Source organism: Lissotriton helveticus, chromosome 7 (assembly GCF_964261635.1).
Source record: "Lissotriton helveticus chromosome 7, aLisHel1.1, whole genome shotgun sequence".
NCBI classification, from domain to species: Eukaryota; Metazoa; Chordata; class Amphibia; order Caudata; family Salamandridae; genus Lissotriton; species Lissotriton helveticus.
In genome coordinates this window covers 404,019,618-404,043,533 of record NC_136068.1, presented here as the reverse complement: position 1 = coordinate 404,043,533, position 23,916 = coordinate 404,019,618, and the positions used below count along the sequence as shown (strand labels likewise).

Sequence of the window (23,916 nt, the reverse complement as noted above, 5' to 3'; positions counted from 1 at the left end):
TACAATCAAAATTTCCTTTGCATTAATGCATTGACGAAACTGATACTTAGGAAAAACATTATTTGTTGGCTTTGAAGCCATTAATAAATAGCACTGGCTATCAAGAGAAGTTTTCCCTAGATGAATTAATGAATGTATTGCAAACTGTCATTCAAAAGCATATGTGGTATAGAAAGTAAAAGCACATCCCAGGCGAGCAACTGAGCTTCCCTTCAGGAGTGCTTCATAAAGCGCACCTTGAGATGTGCCTACAAGTCCAAGCGAGAAACATAGATCAGAAAAAGTTACAAAGCCTACTTCAGTAAGGTCAGCTTTACTCCTCCCAAGCTTTGGTGTATTGCTTATTAATGCTGTTAAAGCATGCACTACAATGAAAGATCTGATGCTGGAAAAGGAATAAGGCCTGGTTCAGATTTTGAATCACAAATGAGTTTGTATTACTGTTACCTCACCAGGTCAGAAGGTGGGTCATACATAAATCTACGAAGGATACCAGTGATAGAGAACTAAAGTTACAGCTCAGGGATTTAATGAGCAACCCAAAATGGCCTATGGAATCTGGATAGAGACACATCCCAACAGACTGTGATTCCTGAAGTTCATTATTCAAATTAGATTTAATTTATTTTTAAACAAGCATTTCAAGCTGGATCACGTTGTGTCTATAGTCTGTATCTAAACTCAGTTACACCAGATATATATAATTTGTGGTAAAAGGGAGGAAGCCTCAGAAGGGCTACAAGCATATTCAGCCTGATTTAGAGTTTGGCGGACTGGGTACTCCCCCACAAATGTGGCAGAGTACCCTAATTCAGTTCAACTATTAACCCTCCATGTTTTCAGTCATGCACTCATACATGGTAAATCTCCAGTTACCTGTAAATCCATGTCTGCCTGAGAATATATGCTATGTAGTGTTCTGTACACTAGATCCCAGTTGGTGAATAGTCTTTGGAGATTTTTACCCCTTGCACACAACAGGATAAGTACAAAGGTATACAGAGTGATCAAGAATACGTTTGCTCAGTAGAGGAACAAAGGTGCTTCTCTACCTTTCTTCACCTCCGCTTTAGGTTGTACCTCTTCCCAGCAAAAGACACTGTCCACTTGTCCCCATTCATTCCTTTCTGATATTTTGTACCTCTCTCTACTAATAAGACAGTACACTAATATTACATCTGTTTGTTCATAGTCTAAGACTTTATACTCCAAAATCATATTTAGATAAATTAGGAATATTGTGTACAACCTTTCTAAGAATATGCCACGTTGGTTTACTGATATGCCACTCTTTTGTTCTCTACTTCACTTAATTTTATATTTTTTGGATTCATGATGTATGTTTTGTGTCAAAAGAAGAAACTGAATAGACAATCTGAAGGTTGGTTAAAAAGAAGAAATGCCCAGACCCATGACTAAATTAAGCTGTCTATGTTTCCATCCCCTACAGACTAGATTTGATGCAGGAGATCATTGATGAGTTAGCTGGAGCCGGTGAACCATCCACTCTCACAGCCATCTGGTGCCAGGATTATGTTGCTAGGAAGAAAAAACAAATTGGCCATGAAGTAATCAGGGGAGAAGAACAACAGGAGGCTTGTAAGTGTGTGAAAGCTGCCCTAGGAGGGTCTGGGATGTGGTGTGGCAGCCAGATGTTTCTAGGTTAGCTGTGAATCATCTGGACAATGTTAGACATGTAAGTGCCCCTGATATGACCTAGAAGTACCTTAAGCAAAGTGTGCTAGGGAGATGTGCCAAGTCCTCCCATTGAGAGCCTATTGTGTAGTAAGCCATGCAGACACGTCCAGGCTGCTCTAGGAGCACCATGAGCAAAGTGAGGCTTGTAGGCATTCCCAGGTGGTCTGACCAAGGCAATCAGTTGTTCGGTCTTGTTAGTACTACAAGTGTCTCTTAGAAGAAGAACAGTATTAGAAATCATTTTTTTTAATTTTTTTTAAAAACATCTTTATTCACAATTTTCCACCAAGAGTTTTCCTACCTTTCCCCCCCGCCCCCATCACCCCTGATCAGACAGAACAGAACGAAAAGTACATATCGTACAGTACACTATTTACAAAATGATCAACAAAAGAGAAAACATACATTGTATATTTGTGGTATAAATCAAAAACAGTAGCGCCAAATAGCTGGTTCGTTTTTTAACTTTGCTGCTGGCACCATTCTAGCAAGGGAGACCAAATCTTCAGGCCAATTTTCTGACGCCTCCTACCCTTCCGTCTGTATATAGAAGTCTCCATATTTGAGATGGCCAGGAATCTAGATAGCTATTGGTCAAAGGAGGGGGATTCGGAATCTAGCCATACAGAGGCAATACATAGTCTAAAAACTGCCATAGCTATAAATATAAGTTCATGCCCCACCCGGGTTTTATTGGGATCTGTGGCTCCGAGTAGGATTATATCACTAGAAAGGAATACCGGAGTTTTTACCACTGTTGTCAAAAATTTCTCAATTTCCTTTTTTTTTCACAACCGTGTTTATTAGGAGTTTAAGCAGATTATATGTACAGTCCTCCAACATCAGGAGAACACGTCAGTGGTCAACATACAATAGAGTATATGCATAGCTTAAACGTTTAACTGGCCCCACCCACCCTTCCGTCCCCCCCAACAACCTTAATAGTCCCCACTACCCACCCCTTATCCCGCCCTAACCCGATGCACGTGATCACAATCAGCTGCATTATATACATTGAAGCAAAAACAGGAGTCATGGAGCCACCTAGGCCCCGAGGTCTCTATCAGTAGACAGTCCATCATCCATGTCAATGGGAGGTTCCAAGGGTAGGTCTCTGTAGTCTGCCCACCGCTTCCAGATCTTATAATGTTTCCGAGGGCAGCCCCTGGCCTCAAACACTGGCAATTCCAACCCCATGAGGAAGTCTAAGCCCGCCCTCCATGCGCCAAGCGGGGGAGCACGATCACTCTTCCAGGCTCTCGCCAGATCCCTTTTGGCCACGACGAGGCCCAGCAGAAGGAGATGACGCTTATAGATGTTACCACCCACTTGATCCAGGATGTGAAGAAGACCCAATCTGGGTGTACGGGGAAGATCCCACCCCAGCACCTCCGATAAGCAGTCCCACACTCCATTCCAGAACCGAACCAGGCCCACACACGACCATACAGTATGCACCAATGTGCCTCTCTCAGTCCCGCAGCGCAGGCAGTCTGGGGAAGCAATAAGGCCCGCCTTCCACAGTCTCTCTCTGGTGTAATAGGCCCGATGCAGATACTTATATATTGTATGAACCGTAATCTCACTGCAATTGCCGCACCTCGGGGGGACTCTAGTGCCTCCCGCCAGTCATCCTCATCTAACGGACCGACATCCACCTCCCAGGAGGCCTTCAACGACATAAGGGAAGAGGAGCAGTGAGTGACCAGCGTCTGGTAAATTTTGGAGACTTTTTTATCCCCCAGGTCTCCCATGAAAAGCTTAGCTTCCACGGGGCTAAACACCGGGAGCCGGTCCAGCCCCACCAGACTCGGCGCTAGAGCATGTCGAAACTGTAGATATTTGAAAAATTGGGTCTTAGGCATGTCAAATTCAGTGCTGAGTGCCTGGAAGGATTTGAGGGTGGTTCCGGTAAGGACATGGCCAAGGGACGAGATCCCTATGGAGTCCCAGCCACCAAACCCTTGCAGCGAGGCCAGCGCAGGGAGCTGTCCGTTATTCCAGAGTGGAGTTTCGGCCGTCAGCCGTTCCCACCAGCCCATGCGGCGCAGTGCTTGTCTCCAAATCAGGAAGACTACTTGAGTAGCCCGCGGTAGTTTCTTCCGCTGCCCGGCCGAATACAAGAGGGTATGAAGCGTGGCATCCCCCATCAGAAAATGTTCCAGGGCGTACGCCGGATCGCTATGTCCACCGTACCACCACTCATTTAAAACCAACAAATGGGAGGCTTGGTAGTAGGACAAGATGTCAGACGTTGCGAGACCCCCACAGTATGTGGACAAAAAACAAGTCCGCAGTGCCACTCTGGAAGCACCCCCAGCCCATAAAAAACGGCCCAGCAATGAATTCACACGACGGAACCACTGCGGGTCCACCCTGTGTGGATGGTTTTGCAGTTGGTATAGTAGTCTAGGAAGGGCCACCATCTTGAAAATTGCAGACCTGCCATAGATATTAAGGGGCATGCGCGACCATGTTTTGACGTCTGATTGGACCTTGTCCCATACCGGCTGTATGTTACGCTCCCATGCAATGGCAGCCGACTCCGACAGGAAGACTCCCAGATATTTCAGTCCACCAATCGCTACTTGCAGATCCGACGCCCAAGAAGACGCCTCGGACCGTCCCCCTAGCACCCAGAGAGTCGACTTTCGCGGGTTGAGGTAGAGTCCCGAGACGTCACCAAAAATGCGCAGTATCTCCAAAATTCGAGGGCCCGAACGATCAAGGTCTGTTAAAAAGAAAAGGACGTCATCCGCATAGAGCGCGATCCTATCTGAGAATCCCGCCCCCCATACAAAGCCACGAAGCTGCGCATCGATGCGCACCCATGCAGCTAGTGGCTCCATGACCAGTGCAAAGAGATACGGGGACAGGGGGCACCCCTGCCGGGTCCCCCTAGCAACCGGAAACCTCTCCGATATGGCTCCTGAAACACGTACCGAGGCGGTGATGTCCGTGTATAGCAGTTTGACGTATGAAACAAAAACCGGACCCAGATTGAGGCGCGGCAATAAAGCAAAAAGGTAAGTCCAGCTGACAGAGTCAAACGCTCTGTCGATGTCCGCGAGCAGGAGCGCCGCCTGCTCTTCTGTCGCCCCCATCGCATCCACCGCCACCTGCGCACGTCTGATATTGTGCCTTGTCGCTCTGCCTGGCATAAAGCCCGCCTGATCTGGGTGGACCAAATCCACTATATACGGGAGGAGACGATTCGCTAACGCTTTAGCCAACAATTTGGCTTCAAAATTGATTAGAGATATTGGGCGATACGACTCGTGCCTATCGGGAGACCTGCCCGGTTTCTGGAATACCACAATCTCAGCCTGACGCCAGTCCACCGGCAAGCTACCACATTCCCGCGCAGCTTCCAACGCCCGTCGATAGTGCGGTCCTAGCTGCAAGTGAAAGTTCTTGTAGAATTCACTGGGAAAGCCACTCGGTCCGGGCGCCTTACCAGCGTTGAGTTGTCCCAGTGCATCGCCCAATTCCTCCGCAGTCAGGGGAAGGTCCAGAGCCGTCCTGGCCTCATCCGATATCGCCCGGGGGGGAAGGTCAGCTATGAATTTATTTGTCAATTGCCTCCGGCGGGAGACTGTCCCGTGGGGCGTATTGTACCGCATAGTAGGCAGCAAAACTCGCCGCAAGGGCAGCAGGATCTGTCATGGCAATCCCCTCCCCGTCCGTGAGACCCGGTAGAGTGATCGGTTGCAGAGTTTGTTGACACAACCGGTGGAGCATGGTGCAGGACTTGTCGCCCCACTGGTAGACCCTGCTCCTTGTGGCTAGCCAGGCTTGTCGAGCCTCGTCTAGTAGGACCGAGGCATAGGATTGCTGTGCCTGCAAGAGCAGTCTTAACGCGACATCGCCATTGTCTTCCCTACACCGGTCTTCCAATGCTCTCACCTTAGCTGCAGCTGCCACTGTGACTTCCCGGCGCTTTCGACGGGCGGCAGCACACCAGGCGATGTCCACGCCTCTCAGCACTGGTTTCATGGCCTCCCAGACCGTCACACTATCTACACCCTCAGTCAAATTCTCCTGCCAGTATTGGGCTATCGCACCGCGGAGGCACGTCGTATACTCTGGCTGTTGGAGATGCCATGAAGACATCCGCCACCGAAACGGCCGGCGTGACTTGCGCAGCTCGATCCGCACCATGACCGGGGAGTGGTCCGACAGCCCTCGAGGTTGTATCGCGGCCTGCTTCACCCTATCGAGGAAGGCCCCTGGCACAAACACACAGTCTAGCCGGGAGAAGGAGCCATGTACTGCTGACACATACGTGTATTCACGCGTCCTGACATGCAAATGTCTCCAAGCGTCCACCCAGCCCAATCCATCCACCATTGCCCTCAGACGTGTAGGGGAGGTTGCCACTGCGGCCCCTTGCATTCTCTGCCTGTCCAGACCCACATCCAGCACATCATTCCAGTCGCCACCTATCACAGCCAAGCAGTCCGGAATCTCAGCCCACAATTCAAACAGGCGCTCCGCCAGGGCCCATTGCAGAGGTGGGGGAGCATATACACTACCAAACACCACAGGTTCCATACCAATCATGCCCTTAACAAACACATAACGACCCAGGGGGTCGATCCAATGGCGTTCGTGAGTATAAGACAGTCGTCTATGAATAAGGATGGCTACTCCCCTCGACCCCCTGGCAAAACCTGCATGGAATACCTGGGTATATCCAAACCGTTGTAAGCTTAGAACCTTCGTCCCCAACATATGCGTCTCCTGCAACATCATGACATCAGCTGAATCCCTCTTACCCCAGCGCAGCACTGCCCCTCTCTTGATTTTGTCCAGCATTCCCCTGACATTCCAACTAAGGATTCGCATGGAGCCACTAGTAGGCGCCGTCTCCGGGGAATCACCCATAGTCTCGATAGAAAAGTCTCTGAAGGTCCCAGGGCCCAGTCCAAGCTCCCCGTACCACTGACATCTTGGCAGCAAAAATCACGTGCATCCCCATCCCATCACCACATCCCCCCCCTCCCCTGCCCACCAACACAACCCCCCCAACTACCCAACCTCCGCCCTTCCCCCCACCCCCACCCCTATACCTCACGGAACTTTGAAGTATCTGTCGCGGCATGGGGAGCTCCAGGCCCAAAACAGAGCGCCTAAAGCCACCCCAACCAATGGATCCCACTACTCTCCCCAACTAACAGTACCTCCCCTTAGGGCCCCCCCTCGAACGTGAGAGGACTAGGCCGCCCATGGGTCAGTACCCCGAGCCCTATTGAACCACATGTGACCTACCACTGAAACGGCGTGGGATAGCTCAACAACACTCATAACGCCCCTCCCGTGCCAAGCCATGTCCCAGATCTCACCACCCCAGGCGCCAGGTAATTGATCAGTGAGGCAACCACTCAGGGCCACTAGCATAGACCAGTGACGAAGTGTCGCTTGGGAAGCAAGAAAGGGGCTTCACGGCCCTCAGGTCCCAGACTCGGATTGCGTAGTGTCAGACTGTGCACCATCCAACGGGCCGCCCCCGGATCGCGAGCGTCGCCGTGAACGAGACTTCCTGTGTCTTTTGCCCTTGTTGGAAGATTCGCCCCTCTCCTGCGACGACCCACGCGATGCTCCAGGGTTCAAGCCCGGCTGGGCATTCGGTCGGATCCTGACCGTCTCATCAGTCCAGCTAAACACTGCCTCCGGGGTGTCAAAATAGTGGGTCTTGGATTGGAAGACAACTCGAAGACGAGCCGGGTACAACAGCGAATATTGGATTTTCAGACCCCGCAATTTGGCCTTCGCATCTTGGAAGGATCGACGCTGCTGCTGCACCAGCCTAGTATAGTCCGGGAAAATCATAATCCTGTGGCCCTCGAACAACAGATCTTCCTTGGCCCTCGCTTCACGAAGTATGGTGTCTCTGTCGTGGAAGTTGAGGATTTTAGCGATGACCGGACGTGGCCGCTCTCCCACCGGCGGTTTCTGCATCAGGGCCCTATGGGCGCGCTCCACTACAAAGCAACGCGACAGGACGTCCGGGGGAAGCCAACTCTCCAGCCAGTGCGTCAGGAACGCATCCATGGACCCCTTCTCACAATCCTCTGGAAAGCCCACGAATCGCAGATTATTTCTGCGCGCACGCCCTTCCGCATCCTCGACGCGTAGTGCCAGCCCCTTCTGGATCTTGGCCATGTCTTCCACCTTCTTTTTTAGGGCCACTACATCATCTTCCACCCCTGTGATCCGAGTTTCCGTTTCTGTGATGCGAGCAACAGCGTTGCGGAGGTCTTGGCGCAGCAGCATGACATCAGCTCCAACCGCACCTATTTTGGCATCAAGCATGTCCCTGGATTGAGTTATGGCGGCCATCAAGGCCGCATTATCAGGACCCGTGCCCTGGCTGCCCCCAGAGGCCCCGGATCCCCCACTGGGTCCAGTGAATTTATCAATCGTTCCTTGTTTGGAGGAACCAGTGCCGCCCCCACCTCTCGTCATGGTGAGCGATAATTGAAAGGTCCGCCCTGCACCTGCGGTGGGGCCTTCCCGAACAGCTATCCAACAGCAGAGTCCACACGGGGGACCAAGAAGACACTGTCGAAGCCTGGACGCCGTCTCCAGCGAGCACCCCCAGATAACGTGTGCCGCAGCCAAGTTCCGGGCGGTAAGGCCCAGTGGAAAACAATCGTCCCCACCAGACGTGCTGAATAAGGCAGTCTCCTTACTTGTTCAGGGCCTCCAAGTGCTAGGTCCGGACCTCCACCAGGGCCTATGAGCCAGGGCACGTACAGTGTAGTCTCAGTTCACCAGGACGCCCAGTCGCGTCGGACCTCCTGGCTCCCCCACACCCCACTCGGGTCTCAGATCAGCAGATGTAGGACAGGCACCGGGGCCCCCAAACCGAATAGTATAGATCACCCCCGGGCCTCAATCCTCCGCACTGCGCCACAGAAGCAGGCTCTCCAGGGAGGGTGAGGGGGTTTGCACTCACAGTTTGTCGCGGGCTATCTGCGGACCACTCCCGGTCCCCACCAGGGCAGCAGGCGCGTACCTCCAGGCGCGTATGTAGGTTCCACTGGACGGCACTACACAGCGTCACTCCACCGCTCCATCCAGCACTACGAAATCAGTCCCAGCCCTCCAAATCAGACGTGGCGCTCGACCCTCTAGCGCCCCGGCTGCACAGTGCTTGTACCCTCGTCCAGGAGCCAGTGAGAATACTGTCCGGCGGGGGGTCGCCAAAGTCCAGGCCCCGGCGTCCCCAGGGCCAGGCAGGCCGCAGTCGTACTCTGATGCCCCAAGTGCCCGAAACAGGATCCAGCAGGGACTCCCTCCGACGCGCCGCCGGTTCCAAGCGGCCCCGGGCCAGGCCAGGGGAAGCGCGCCTCAGGGCTTACTTCATGAGCAAAGTCCAGGCCACCGGGCAGCCGGGCCCCAGCTGCAATCTACCCCTTCGTGCTCCTCCTGTGTGTGCCCCGCGGTCTTCGGGCGCTGCAACCGCCCCACCAACACCAGGGGTGAGCCTCGGCAACCCACCGTCATCCGGGCCCGGGCCGGCCCGGGGTCGCGAAACTCGAGGCCCCGGCTGCTCGGGGTCCGTATAGGCCGCTGCGCCTCCCCGCCGTCTCAGAGTCGCCTCAAGGAATGAGGCCGCTCCACAGGGCCCCACAGTGGCATCCACAAGCTCCGGCGTTGCTGTCTCCGAGTGGGGAATCGCCTGACCGGCCCGACCACCGGCCGTCGGCGTCCGACCCCGAAAATCGAGGTCCCGGCTCCGCCCGTGAATTCCAGGCCACACCTCGCTGCTGGCAATCTCGGGTCACTGGGACTGCAGAGGGAGTGGGTCGGCACACCGGAGAGATCCGGACACCACCAGGAACACTCTCCACACCGGTAAGGCAGTTAGCGGGCTCGGGGGCCAGGATAAAAGGACAGATTATGACTGGGCCGGCGGGAGCTCCTCTAAGCTGCGACCGCCATCTTCGCCCTCCAAGCCACGCCCCCCCTCAATTTCCTTTTTAAAGAGATTTAAACCTATACAGGTCGAAAAGATATGGACGGCGTCGGCACTATACAAGCCACACCTAGGGCAGTGTGTGCTTGTTCCACTCCCCCACTTAGCTATTCTATCCGGTGTGTAATATAGTCCAAAACACATTTTATAGAATTGAGTTTGCAGTTTGGTGGACATGAGAATTGTGTGTGGCAAATAGAAGGTGTAGTTAAATTCAGCATCTGTAATCCCCACTTTCTCTTGCCATTTCTGTGACGTCTTTATCATATCGTCTGATGAATAGTCTATTATTCGTGAATAGATCCCTCCAATCTTGTCTTTTTTCTTGTCGTGAATCAAGGTATCGACTAGTTCATTACTTCTGAGGCCCCCCCGTCCCCCCACTTTATGTACCAAAAAATCTCTCATTTGTAGATATTTGCAAAAAATCTTGCCAGGCTAAACCAAATTTATTCTTCACTGCTTCAAAAGAGAGAATCCCAGCAGGAGAGACAAGACACCCAATTTGAAAAACCCCTGCCTCGAGCCATCTGTTCATGTAGTTATCCTTAAAGATTTCTGGGAGGCTCGTATTGTTAGCTAAGGGGGTGTAGAAGGGCCATTTCCCTAAACCAATTAACTTTTTAACCGTTTTCCATACTTTAAAGCTGCTGAGGAGTGTTTTAAATATTTCTTTCTTGTGGTAACTATCAAATTGGTGCTTCCAAAAGTACCCTCTGTTTTCATACCCAATCAGTAATTGAAAGATAGAAGGCGTGCGGTGCCCTCTTTCCTCGGGTTCTCTGGAGTTCTGCAGCAGTTCGCTACTATATAGTAGTACAGTCGCCCAATAATACGCTTTCAGGTTAGGGAGGGCGATTCCTCCTCTATCCTTAGGTAGTGTGAGAAACTTCGCTGCCCGCCTGGGTTGTGAGTAAGCCCAGACAAAATTTAAAAAGATTTGTTCGAGTATTTTAAACCAAGCAGGTGAGAATTCTAAGCATATTGTCCTGAACAAATATAAGATCTTAGGAAAGAAAATCATTTTGATAGCATTAGATCTTCCAATAAGGGAAAGGTGTAGATTGTCTAATCGTTGCATCTCCTTTTGCATGGTTGGTATAAGAGGTTTCAGATTTATGTCAACCAGTTTGTCGAGGTCTGCGGTAATATTAATTCCCAAATAAGTTGCTTGGTCCATAACTCTGGGATCCCCCATTGTGCTATTTTTATTCAGGACAATCTGGGTTTTTCCCTGCTTAAGAGTATACCCGGATACTAGACCAAACTGGTGCGCCTCCTCCTCAATAACCCTCATGGCAGTTTTTGGCTCAGCTGTTACAATGGCTATGCCATCTGCATAGGCCAGTGATTTGGTGGCAACATTTTGTGAAATCATGGGTTTAATTCTGCCGTTCCCTTCCAATTTACGAATAAAAGGGTCTATGTAAATGACAAAAAGCAGCGGTGAGCAAGGGCAACCTTGCGGAGTTCCCCGTGAGATGGTCAATTCATTGGTTAGGTTGTCATTTACCATAACTGAGGCCCTAGGGTTCATATACAATTTTTGGGTTGCCTGAATGAAACCCTCCCGTATACCTAGCCTAGCCATAGTGGCCCAAAGGAAAGGCCAGGAGACCCTATCAAAAGCTTTTTCAGCATCAAGCAATACTAATGGCATAGGGTCTCCTGACACCTCCGTGGAGTCAAAAAGGGCTATCACACGTTGAATATGGTAAACGTTGATCTGCCGGGAATGAATCCATGCTGGCACGGCGCTACCACTTTGTGTAAGATGGGTGCGAGCTTGTTTGCCAATATTTTGGAGTACATTTTTGAGTCCGAATTAATAAGTGTGATGGGTCGGTATGAACCAAGTTGTTCTGGAGGTTTCCCTTTTTTAAGAAAGACCACAATTTTAGCTCAGGCCCATGACTCTGGGGGAGTGCCTCCTTCGAAAATGTGAAGGATAAGATTAAATAGGATATCTTTAATCTGATCAAAAAAGATCAAGTAAAATTCAGAATGGATACCATCCAATCCCGTTGCCTTACCCTTTGGAAGGTTTCTAATGGTGGAGAAAAGATCATCTAATGTTGGGGGGTCTTCTAGAGTATTTGCCTCTTCAACGTTAAATTTTCCAAGGGTGACACTTTCCAAATATTTGTCAAAGTTTGCTTGACCCCCTTCAGCTTCTGAGTACAGATCCTGATAAAATTTCAGAAAAGCCTGTCTTATCTATACTGGATCAATTAAGCGATTTCCCTGAGGATCTAGAATTTCCCGATTAGATTGGAATTTATCTGTTGCCTGATGCGCAGAGCTAGTTGGTGTCCTATTTGCTCGCTTACTTCATAGATTGTTTCTTTTTGGGAGTATTTTTAACTGCCTTGTCGGTAAAGAATCCTGTAATCTTTGCTTTCTCGGTTGCCACTTGATTCTTCAACTTCTCTATGTTCCCAATCCTACCTGGTGTATGTCCCATTGTCTCTCTCACCAGCCCCTCCTCTGCCTTCCTTAGACTCTCTTGCATCCGATACATATCTAGTTTGACCAGTTTGTTGATTCTTAGGGAATATTGCAGAGTCTCCCCACGTATCTCTGCTTTCATTGCATCCCATACCATTCCCTCTGAGGCTGTCTCCAAGTTATCAGTTAAGAAATTGGGATCCACTCCTTCATATGATTGCAATAATCTTTATCAAGAAGTGAGGCTTTTTCAAAAGACCTAGGTGTCGGGTGTCTCTCTCGCTTACACATTCTATAGTGCAGATTAAGGGGTTGTGATCTGACAAGATTCGCAGGAGTTTCTCTATTTTACATTTAGTTTTAATTGTGTTTGATACAAAAACAAATCAAATTTAAAGGAAAAAACCCTTACCAACCCTTAGTTGGCATGCTTCATCATCAGGTTCCTCCTTGCACCACTAACACATTTGTTGGTGGTGTGGGCTACTACTCTCCAACAATTGGAGAGCAGCTCTTGAGAAGATGTCTACATGGTTACACCAATGAATGCTCTGTGGTGTAGGTGGTGGTGTGCAGAGTGTAAAAGAAGACCGAGGAAGAGAAAAATGGGAGATTGAAACTGCCTCTCTTCCAATTTTAATGACTGAACCGAGGAGCACAATTAAAAAGAAAGAAAAGAGGATATAACTTCACACAGTGTGATAATGGGTTAACATGTTTCTGCCAATACTACTGACCCTACAAGTAGGTTTGTGTCATTCGTAAGGATCTAGATTCTATACCATTTCACTCTGCAGGTTAAAGAATGTGTGAAAGTATCAGTGAAACAGATATATAAAAAGGGTACAAACACTAATCCACATTTAGTTGGTTTGACCCGTGTTGCCAATATCTGTAAAACAGAAAAAATAGATATTTTTTGTGACAAAGAAGGAAATCTTCAATTTGATACCATCAGTCATATTTTAAAATAATATACTAATATAATAAAAATATAAAGTGCCACTGCAACCCAGTTGGTGGAATTATCCTAGGAGGCACCCAATCATGATGTCCAATCAAATAAATATCATATAAGCTCACCTGGAAATGTCAGGTATTCTGGTCTGGACTCACCAAACTTCAGGCAGACTAAGGGCTACAAAAACCGGTTAGCACCATGAAAGGTTTATAAATACCACTACTAATCGACACACAATATGAAAAATATAGTGAAGGCATACAAAAACCCAAGGCTCAAAATGCAACGTGGGTTCAGAAATCCAGATAAATATCTTTCGTAGTCCCATGAAAGATAATAGAGCCGCCCCCCTGAATTACTAGGAGGTCACAGATAAATACCCTGCTAAGTAAGAGCTATTTCATAGCTCAAAGAAAGTTCGCTCCCGGTCAGGAAGATTGGCCAGAAACGAGGAGAAAACTCACTCCAGACACACCTTTGATTATGCGCGACCAACCCGAGACGCCTGGGAAATGCAGTCCACTGGTGCAGCATACAAAACCAAGATTCGTTATTGAAAAATAGCACATTATCTGGCAACAAACAACTAGGGGAGCACTAAACTAAACCAAGGACCATTTAAAAATGTCACTAATTATCACATTATTGGGACACAAACAAAGCAGAAAGTTAAAGGGTTAGGAAAAAAAAATCAGAAGGCCCTGTTAGAACATATACCTACCAGTGTCCTGCCTCCGATCCTCCACTGGATGTTGAGAAATGTAGTACAGAGTCCAATGGATTCCAACAGAACTCCAAGGGCTGAAAAAAAGTAATCTAGCTCAGAGGAGAATCTGAAAATGGAAAGTGCTGCCAAAAGAGAATACGTTATGTAACATGTTTATATAAAGTGTCATGTGTTACATGTTTGGCCCAAAGTTGTTTTCCTTATGTTAGTCTAAATGTGTACATCGTACGCTGTATATTCATTTGCACACGCTACCATGTAAACACACTTGCTTTGTGCCACACTGTACTTTCACACGGAACCTGCATATGTTTTTATAATCTATTATTTCCTGGGAATTAGTCTGAACATCCTAGACAAGATCAAACAACAATACCCCTTATTATTCTCTCTGGTTAGGCACTAGCACCCAGACATAACACAAGAGCTCAGCTTCTGTTAATGAGCATATATGTCTTGTCCTATAACAGAGTACAAGAGAGTAGGTAACACACATGGAGTGAGAGTTGAGACAAGATCACTACGTCAGCTGAGATGTAGAAATCCACCTATGTATGCTAAGATACGGGGTCTGCCACTAATCCCAGAGATCTTTGATATATAAACCTTTAGCTTCAGTGGAGGGGGGATAAGCTACTCTGTTTTATATCATGACTGGGCTTTTTGCAGAGTATGGTTCAATAGCCATGCTAACTGTGTTTCTGATAAGTATTTGTTTTCTAATTGTGGCACGAATACTGCATTTTAGGACACAATAGTTTGAACAAACACTCTAAATTTCCTTCATGTCTTATATTTATCTTATTTTGGATGAATACGAGTGAGAGAATGAAAGGGTGTATTCTGTTACTGCGATCCCTGAGAGGGTCAAGAGTGTTGTGTTCTGGGGTGCCAATTCACCTGTTTCTCAGGTAAGGTTAGGAGGGAAAGTGAGGCACTACGGCTGGTCAGACTCAGGCTCATAGGTACTGAGGTGTTATGGTGACTCCGTCTCTACATGCTGATGCTCTATGGTCCCAACCATAGTTCAGTTCCTGAGCAAAATCCCTGCAATAAAAGCAGCTAGATTCAAAGGTACTTTTCTATTAAATTCATGGTGAAGGTGAAGACCCTTTCCTTATATAAGAAACAGCCCAAAAAGTATTATATTGGTAATAGTATCAATTTGTACTTAGAATTGAAATACTCATATTGCCTGATATACAAATGACTGGACTGGGTGCCGCTCGCAGCCGTGTGGAGGTGAACCTGTTTCCCGAGTAGAAGAGGAGAAAGGCTTTCCTGAGACCCGTGAGGTGTTCAACTGGGCGCACGCTTTTGGGGAATTACTGACATTGCCAATTACTGCCCAGAGGGTGCGGGACTGCGAGTCCCAGCAGGCGGAGCGCGATCACCATCAGGCGCACCTGCGACTCTTCCTGCCCCTCCCCCCTGCAGCAGATAACGGCTCGCGGCCCCCGCTACACGGGAGCCGCTCGCAGCCGTGTGGAGGTGAACCTGTTTCCCGAGTAGAAGAGGAGAAAGGTTTTCCTGAGACCCGTGAGGTGTTCAACTGGGCGCACGCTTTTCGGGAATTACTGACATTGCCAATTACTGCCCAGAGGGTGCGGGACTGCGAGTCCCAGCAGGCGGACCGCGATCACCATCAGGCGCACCTGCGACTCTTCCCGCCCCTCCCCCCTTGCATATGGGAGCGCTTCCATCCGCGCGCGCGGGTCGGAGCACGGGGCGAAGCCCGGGCCAAGGGCGAGCCCGTTGTAGCCCGGAGGAGACCGGACCGGGCCACCCCCTTTTGGCCCCTGTGTAGCCACTCAGGTCCCCCCGTGATTGATTGTTAATGTTTGGTTGGGAATAAGCCATACCGATATTGTAAGAACATGGCAACGATGGAGACCAGAAACAACAACAGGATTATCCACCAAGGCTTCAGGTACTTTGGATAGTTTCCTCATCAAACTTAATACTGCTGTAAATAATAGCATGACATCCCCAGAAGATCAGTCTGCGGATGGATCTGACTTATCCCCGTGCCTAACTGTGATTGCTAAAACCCCGGACACTGAGACCGCCCCCCATTTTTCTCTCTTGGATAGTATAGACCAAACTATAGAATCTGTTCTGCAGAAGCTGCGGACCCCTTCTAATCCACGCCGAGACTCTTGTCCTATAACATCTGAGGTCTCCATTTCTCCAACACCTAACCCAGTTATCATTGTGGATGAGGGTAGTGACTTAAATGCAGTACATTCACGGGGCCTCCGGGAGGGTGCAGTCCCAAAGAGAAAAAGAGCTAGACAGCCGAAGGGTAAAAAAAGGCCCAAATTGGATCAAATCCCAAACTCTAATGAAACTGGGCCTGAAACGATGGAACATCCTGCTACCGTGATGGTTACTGAAACGGCAAGCTCAATGCATCCTGTTGATACACAGACGCATGTATCGGCTGGCCCATTTATTTTTGGTGAAGGGTCTTGTGGTGTAAGGGCCCAGTCCATCGATTTTATTGTAGATGCTGTTAAGAAACTTTTAGATCCCCTGTTGGCCAGGCTTGATTATATTGATATTAGACTACAAGCTTTAGAAGTAGCGACCGGGGGGATGGAGGATCAGCTAAGGACTCTGACAAGCGCTCAAGGTGCAACTATGATGAGTATGGGGTCTCTTTCTTCCCTTAGTGCTTCTAGTACCCCAATGGCGAAGAAGACCAATGCCCCTCGTAGTGAGAGTGTATCTATGGTCACTACACCCAAACCCAATCCAATAACCCCACAAAGGCAACTCCCTCTCGTGCCCTTAGTGCGGAAGTCAAAGTTGCCCTTTACAGCCCCAACCCAGAGGAAAGAAAAGACGCTCACTAGGGTGGCCGATCGCCCTCGACGGGTTGCTAATAGTCTAAATCACCCAAATATAGTTAACTTACCTTCAGAGGCGGCAGCTCACACCGTGATTTTGATCGGGGTCCCTGAGCTTCCCGACTCTACAATGGAACCCTTTGATTCACTCAGAAACAAAGTCATCAGTTGGTTGAATATTCACAGGCCACTCCCACCCAATATGAGAGGGGAAATACTAATGGTCAGGAGGGTTCCCTGGGTAGGACATACCGTAAAGAAAATAGGGGGCGATTGTATTTTGGTAAGTTTTTGGAACTCCAACATTGTTTCTCACATTTGCAATTGGCTGGGGAGCCCAGGAAATTCATCAATACAATTGGTACCGCTGTCCTTTTTCTATCCAAGAAACAGTCATTTGCATTTGGGAGGAAATGATGGCTGGACTAGGGTGGGCTTTGCCATTGACGGTACAAGATATAGGCCCCTACGTCATGACATAACAACGCAGAACAAATTTATCCATGCCAACAGGTATAGCTGCCTCAATCAGGTGGACTGACTTTCATGGGTCGAGTCTACTGGGGAGGGGGTGGTCGTCCATACAGATCAGTTGAGGACAAGGCCAGATATCCCGCATAATGGTAATTCTGGTCTTGCCCATTTTTATCCTGACCGGTTAAGTGCCATTGGTACTTCCCAATGCCCTACACATCTCGCCAATATGTCGGCTGGTACGGATGCACCAGGAATCCTTTCCTTGATCACGCCACCCGCAGATACAATAGATGCTGAGCTCTTGGTAGGGCCGATATCCATGGAAGGGGCATCAGTCACACATCAAGATCTGGGTCGAACGAGTGCCCAGGGAAACCCACCAAGTTCCGGGCCAAAAAGGATGAAGGTCCTATCATGGAACCTTGCGGGTATGGCCAATAAAATAGATTGTAGTGACAGGGGCTCCCTAGTGTACAGTAATGATATCTGCCTATTTCAAGAAACATGGGCTAGGGAAGTTTTCCCCAGGGTGGGCTTCGAAACTTTCTATATCCCAGCTAGGTGGGGAGGAAAAGGGAGGCCTTCTGGTGGACTTGCAATTTGGGTGGCGTCCCATTTGGGCTGCACAGCGGAAATTATGGCAACCCAATCGGAAGACATCCAATGCGTTCTTTTAAAATGGCCATGTACCTATAATTTGGCGATTGTTAATGTCTATTCCCGTCCAGTCAGTGTGTCTATGGAGTCACCTACTTTAGATGATTTATCTTTATTTCTTGGACTATTACCAGCAGATTGTAAGATTCTGATGGGAGGAGATGTTAATAGCCACTTCGAACCGCTACATGGTCTAAAGGAGGGCGCCCTGTCGGCTGAGGACGATTATTGGGGGATTCCACCGTGTCAATCGCCAAGTCCGAAAATTTGGTCTCCCTTGGCGCTGCAGATCATGTCACTCACCTTGAACTACGCACTGAGGGCCTGTAACAGGCTCACTCCGTCCGACAGCCCCTCAGTGTGTACATTCAACAGAAAGGGCCATGAATCACGTCTAGACTACATTTTTGTAGATACTAGTATGTGGTCCAGTGTCTTGGATTTCAGGGTGGTGATGAGAATGGATAGCGATCATAATGCTCTCTCACTGGACATGGGGCACCCAGGCCCCAAAGATACTCTACCATTAAATAATTTAGAACTAGATACAGGGGCTCTAGTTCTAACCAACAATAGACGTAGGGTAAAATAGGGAAAACTAGTTAATTCCACAGAGTGTGTCAGGAAAATTTATGATTTGGTGCTTCCCAGATTAGTTGACTTGGACAACTTGATAAATATACCCAAACCAACTGACCTCCATGAGAAACTAGGGAAAATTCATGCAGATTTGGTAGACAGCCTAAGAGAGGTCTTCTATCCAGTTACTACGAGCAGGAAGAAAAGGACACTGACCTCAGCATGGTATATTTCCACGTGTAAGAAGATCAAGGCTGATTTGATCTCCCTGGTCAAGTCTGGTACGGCCAAAAGTAAAATACACGAGGTGAGAAGGAAATATAGGGAAGCCATCGCCCTCGCTAAGTCAGAGTGGGATTGGGACAGATGGCACAGTCTTACAATGGCGCTAGAAACCAGGGATTCTAGAAAGTTCTGGTCATTGGTACATACAGGTACAGGGGAACTGAAAGCTGCTGTAGAACCAAACATTGCAACCTCAGTATGGGAATCCCATTTTAGTAAACTGTATGAAGACAGTTTCACCACATCTCCAGAGGTAGCAATTGACACCTCCACCGAGCTTAATGAGAACGAGAATGAGAATCTTGAGTTGACCTTGGAGGAGGTGTTGAACGCTATAGGGAGAGTTGCTCAAGGGAAAGCTACAGGTCTTGATAAACTCCCTGGGGACCTATTTAGACACCAACCAGAAATTTGGGGTCCTTATCTGCATATTATCTTTAATTCAATTCTGAGAGGGATGGAGATCCCCTGTACTTGGCTGGGAGCAGAGATAGTACCAATTTTCAAAAAGGATTCTCCTCTCCTCCCAGCCAATTACAGGCCTATAGCCTCATAGATGTACCCCAAAAACTCTTTGCTCGCCTTCTGCTGGATCAGCTCCTGGACTGGATGGAGGACAATGCGATCCTTAGTCCTCTCCAAGCAGGATTTAGGAAGAACATGTCCACCATGGACCAGATTTTCCGCCTTGTTCTCCTCTACTGGAAAACGGTGCGGATCGAGGGGGGAAGTATGTACATGGTATTCGTGGATCTGAGGTCCGCATTCGACCTAGTACCACATGCAAAACTATGGGCGGTACTCCGGGAGCTTGGTCTCCCACCACAGCTCCTCCAAACAATAATCCGCCTCCATAATGGAAATTTTGCCCAGGTCAGGTGTGGGAGGGATGGGGCATTGTCGTCTAGGTTTCCAGTTGGCAGGGGGGTAAGACAGGGTTGTGTCTTAGCACCAACCCTGTTCTGCCTCTATGTCAACAATGTAATATCTTGCCTTGACAATGTCCCCAACAACGACGCCCCCAGGCTGGCAGGCAGGAGGGTTCCGGCAATAATGTTTGCCGACGATACTCTCCTGCTTTCAAAATCCCCGATGGGGATCCAGCGGATACTGGACGGGTTTGGGGAATTCTGTAGGGCGCATGGGCTAGAGATTAACGCAGAGAAGACCAAGTTCATGGTTTCTAATCCCTCGGCAATCACTAGGCCAAATCCAACTCTGGGAACGGAAAGGCTGGAAAGGGTTAGAACGTTCCAGTATTTGGGGGTAACCCTTCATGAAAATCTATCTTGGGGCCCACAGATAGCAAGATCTCGTTTAAAGCTATCACAAATGGTGGGGGCTATTTTGAAGGTTTCGAACTCATCAACCTTCAAGCCAGTTAGTCCAGCCTTGGAGATGTATAAAACACAAGCCAGGACAGCCTCACTTTATGGGGGGGAACTATGGGGTAACAAGGCGGGGACAGAACTAGTCAAGGTAGAAACCAGCTTCCTTAGACGACTGCTGTTGCTACCTCAAGGTACGCCCCTTCTACCACTGAGATTGGATTTAGGGCTCCCCTCAATAGGAGACGATCTGGCCCTAATGCCACTGAGGTTCTGGCATAGGCTCTGGTCGACCCCTGAACTGCTCCATTACAAGCAAGACCTGAAGCACATTTTAAGCTATAACTGTGCTGATAGAATACCGTGGCTGGCCTATGTGAGACGAGAGCTCTATCGACTGGGTTTAGATAATCTGTGGGATGACCCTGAAAGAGGCTGTTCTGGGGTATCGCGTAAAATGCTCAGTAAGATTTTCAAGGACAAAAGATTAGAGACGCTCCTGTGTGCCCCGAAAATAGGTACCTGTACTGAACAATTTCTGGTTTCCAAAAGTTCATTTAAATTTGAGGATTTTATGGACATAATTTATCCCACTACAGCAAGAAAACTTTTCATCCAATGGAGGCTTGGCACATTACCACTCAAAGGATTCATGAGTAAATGGTCTACATTGGATGATAATATCTGTCCAGGGTGCAGCACGTGTGTGGAGGACGAATTACACGTGCCGTTCTTCTGCCCTGCTTATAGTAGATCAAGAAAGTACTGGCTAGTACCTATGTGCAGGAATCTTGGTTTTAGACACTGCTTACAATCATATAGAATTCTGAAGACAAGCACTCTCCACTACATCGTATTTGCACTTGCCAAGTTTTTAATGGCTATGTGGTGGAAACGGAGTAATATACTGAAAATGTAAATCATCAGTTGGAAATGAACTGTAATATCAGGCATCTAAAATTGTATGGATTGTTACACATAATGTACTACCGTGTCTTTCCTCCCTTGCTGTTTTTACATTGTAACCTGATATGTGATTTTACATGTTTTTTTTTTTTTACTGCATCTTTTATGGTCTTGATGGCCGAAATAAAGAACTTTTGGATTGGATTGGAATAACCAGAGAAGAATAGTAAATGATTCAGATCAAAATGTACCAAGGAATATCATTATTCATGCCTGAAACGTGGATCTTCAGCCTAAAGACGCATTGTTGCTACTGTGTAAAAAGACCTGTCCTTCAGAGCTCTCAGAGATCCCCAGGGGCTTATCCATTACACACCAAAACACATTAATGTCAACGTGGGCAGCCTCAAGATAGTGCCTGGTGAGTTTGGTATTGTTGCATTTGCAGCGAATAGTACTACAATGTTCAGAGCTCCTCATCTTCACCTTCCTCATGGTCAGACCAATGTGGCGAAGTCCACAAGATCATGTGGCCATATATATTAAGCCCCCACTGTTGCAGTTACCAAAGTGGTTCAGTTTGCATGAGGCTTGATTCCAAAGTCAAGTTCTGTGGTTTGTTTAGTGAACTGGCATACCGTGCAGGAACCACAAGGAAAAGGGCCTGTCAGTCTTGGAAGAGACCAGAGAGTCTCTTGGATGTTAGGTTGCTGAGGTCTCGTATGGACCAAAGCATCCTTGAAATTAATGCCATGCTAAAAAGCAAACATAGGGGGTTGCTAAATTCATAGACCCTGTGTTCAATATCCTCCAATTCTTTCTGATGGCTTTTTGTATGAAGGATGAGACTACAGTAGGTGCTAACACAAGTCAAGCGTTCACTGGTAGTAGTGGATGGTCCTCTAGGAAGCACCCCTTTTGTTGCTCTTTACCCCTTTATAGGTTTGTCGAATCAAATGTGTGGGGTACGGGCTCTTTGCCAGTTGTTTGTTTAGGGCTTTCGCAGTTTCTTATAGTTGGTCAAATTCAGAACAATTCAGGCTGATTCTGAAGAATTGGCTAACTGGTAATTTGTCATGCAAGAACTTCGGATGGTAACTGCCATATCATAATAACAAGTTCTTCGCTATTGGTTTCCCATACAGTTCATCCTTGGAATACAGCAAGAGATCCAATAAAGGTAACAGTTCTCTGTGTAGTTGCATGTAAACCTAAGAAAAGTTTTTATAGTATTGAGCCACTGTAGGAAGAGTGAGATGACCTCATCAGTTGACTCAGTCCAGATGACATACAAGTCATCCATATACCGCTTCCAAAGTTTCTGTTGATTATGTTAAAGGTTACCCACTGTGTATATATGGGTACGATAGCCCGAAGCACACCCTCTCCTTTTATCCGTAGAGTTCCTTCTAAATGAATCTAGTTTAGTGTGCAACACTCGATTAGTGCTCCGTTCCAAAGCACTTTCCGTAAATAACAGAATATAGCCCACAATTTGCGGGTCAGCGAGTTGCACAGCTTTATGAAAACGGTAGTTCAAATTAATACACCTCAACCATATTTTGTCAAAGTTCATCCATATTTATTCCACTGCCTTTTTCAATATTTTGTATCACGTCAAAGGGTACAAAATGTGTTATTCTTATGCATGTTATTTGCTCCGTGATTGCCCATCCAGGCCTATTAGTGAGCCGTTAAGAATTTAAATGCTCCCTAAAAGTCCACACATCACACCCAATGCATTTCGGCTCCTTAGCATTTATCAGGGGTATCTATGATTTAAAAAATGCACGTCAGGCACATTGTTTTACATCCAACATAACATAAAATTAATCTCTGTGACATTACCCTATTATTCCCTGAAAAAATAAACATCCTCTACATTCCATAATCCCACCCATGCCCAAACCACCTGCATAACCTTTTCACCTAAATATAAGTAACTTGATTCATAACCCTTCCTGTGATGCAAACATTATATACAACATAAATATTCTCTCCCTTATAGTAATCTAAAGACTCATTCATCCCTATACCAAAAAAAGGACTTACAATGACCCCGATTCCACTCCCCAAGTCCACTCCGCCATTACCAGTGACATAAAGTTTTTTTTACAAAAAACACCCAATCCTAAACTCCCTCGATAACATGTGCAACCTACATGCAGATTAGCCATTCTGGGGGCAAATGTACTGCTCGTTGAAGTTCTGGACACCTGAAGATATGACTGTTACTCGAACTGGAAGAAATTCTCTTTCGTAGCCAGATGGGCACATTTGATGATGAAAGAAACAGGAGTGCAGAAATATGGTGGATTTTCTCTCAACAGTGCCTCTACTGTCCTCAATGTGTCGGCCTGCAGAATGCATGTATGGAGGGACTCGATGTTCAAACTCATCAACAGATCATCATTTGGATCAAAGCTGACGTCCTTAAGCATCTTAAGGACATGCTTTGTGTCCTGGAGGTAGGACAGGATGTTCAAAAAAAGTGGTTGCAGAAATAAATCAGTAAATTGTGACAAAGACTCAAAAAGTGATCCGATGGCAGGCACAATGAGTCTACCCGGAGGAGGTTGTTATGGTGCATGAATTTTGGGTAGAAGTAATCTACTTGGAATCCTTGACTTCTTCTACTAATCACTGAATAATCTTCTGTAATCTCCTAGTCGGGTCTTGTTTTAGAGGCAAATAGTTGTTAGTGTTCCTCAGTTGTCAGAGACAATTATCCTGGTATGTGATAGAGATCAGGATCACAATGGCCCCACCCTTACCTGCTGGTTTGATTGTAATGGTGGGGTCTGAGCCCAATTTCTTGATGATATCCTGTTCACGGTTGGAAATATGACGAAAACATTTTTTTGTTTATTAACCTCTTTCTCAAAGTTTTTGAGGACATCTTCTCAAAGGTGAGACCTTCTGATTGTATCGTACTCAGAGGGGGATTTAAGGTAGATTTCTATCTCAGACCTGTTTTCATTGTCTTGTGTAATTTTTGCCAAATTGTTGATGTA

General features: G+C 47.6%; 1 protein-coding gene across 2 annotated transcripts in view; it reads left to right on the top strand.

Annotated features, from left to right (window-relative positions):
• The window catches only part of LOC144766788 (inactive serine/threonine-protein kinase TEX14-like), a 1,338,527-nt gene that overhangs the window by 1,270,082 nt on the left and 44,529 nt on the right, over nt 1-23,916 (top strand). For both annotated transcript variants that reach the window (XM_078650521.1, XM_078650519.1), the window contains exon 18: nt 1,451-1,599. In XM_078650521.1, coding sequence (XP_078506647.1) covers nt 1,451-1,599 — 149 coding nt within the window. The remainder of the gene's footprint in view (nt 1-1,450; nt 1,600-23,916) is intronic.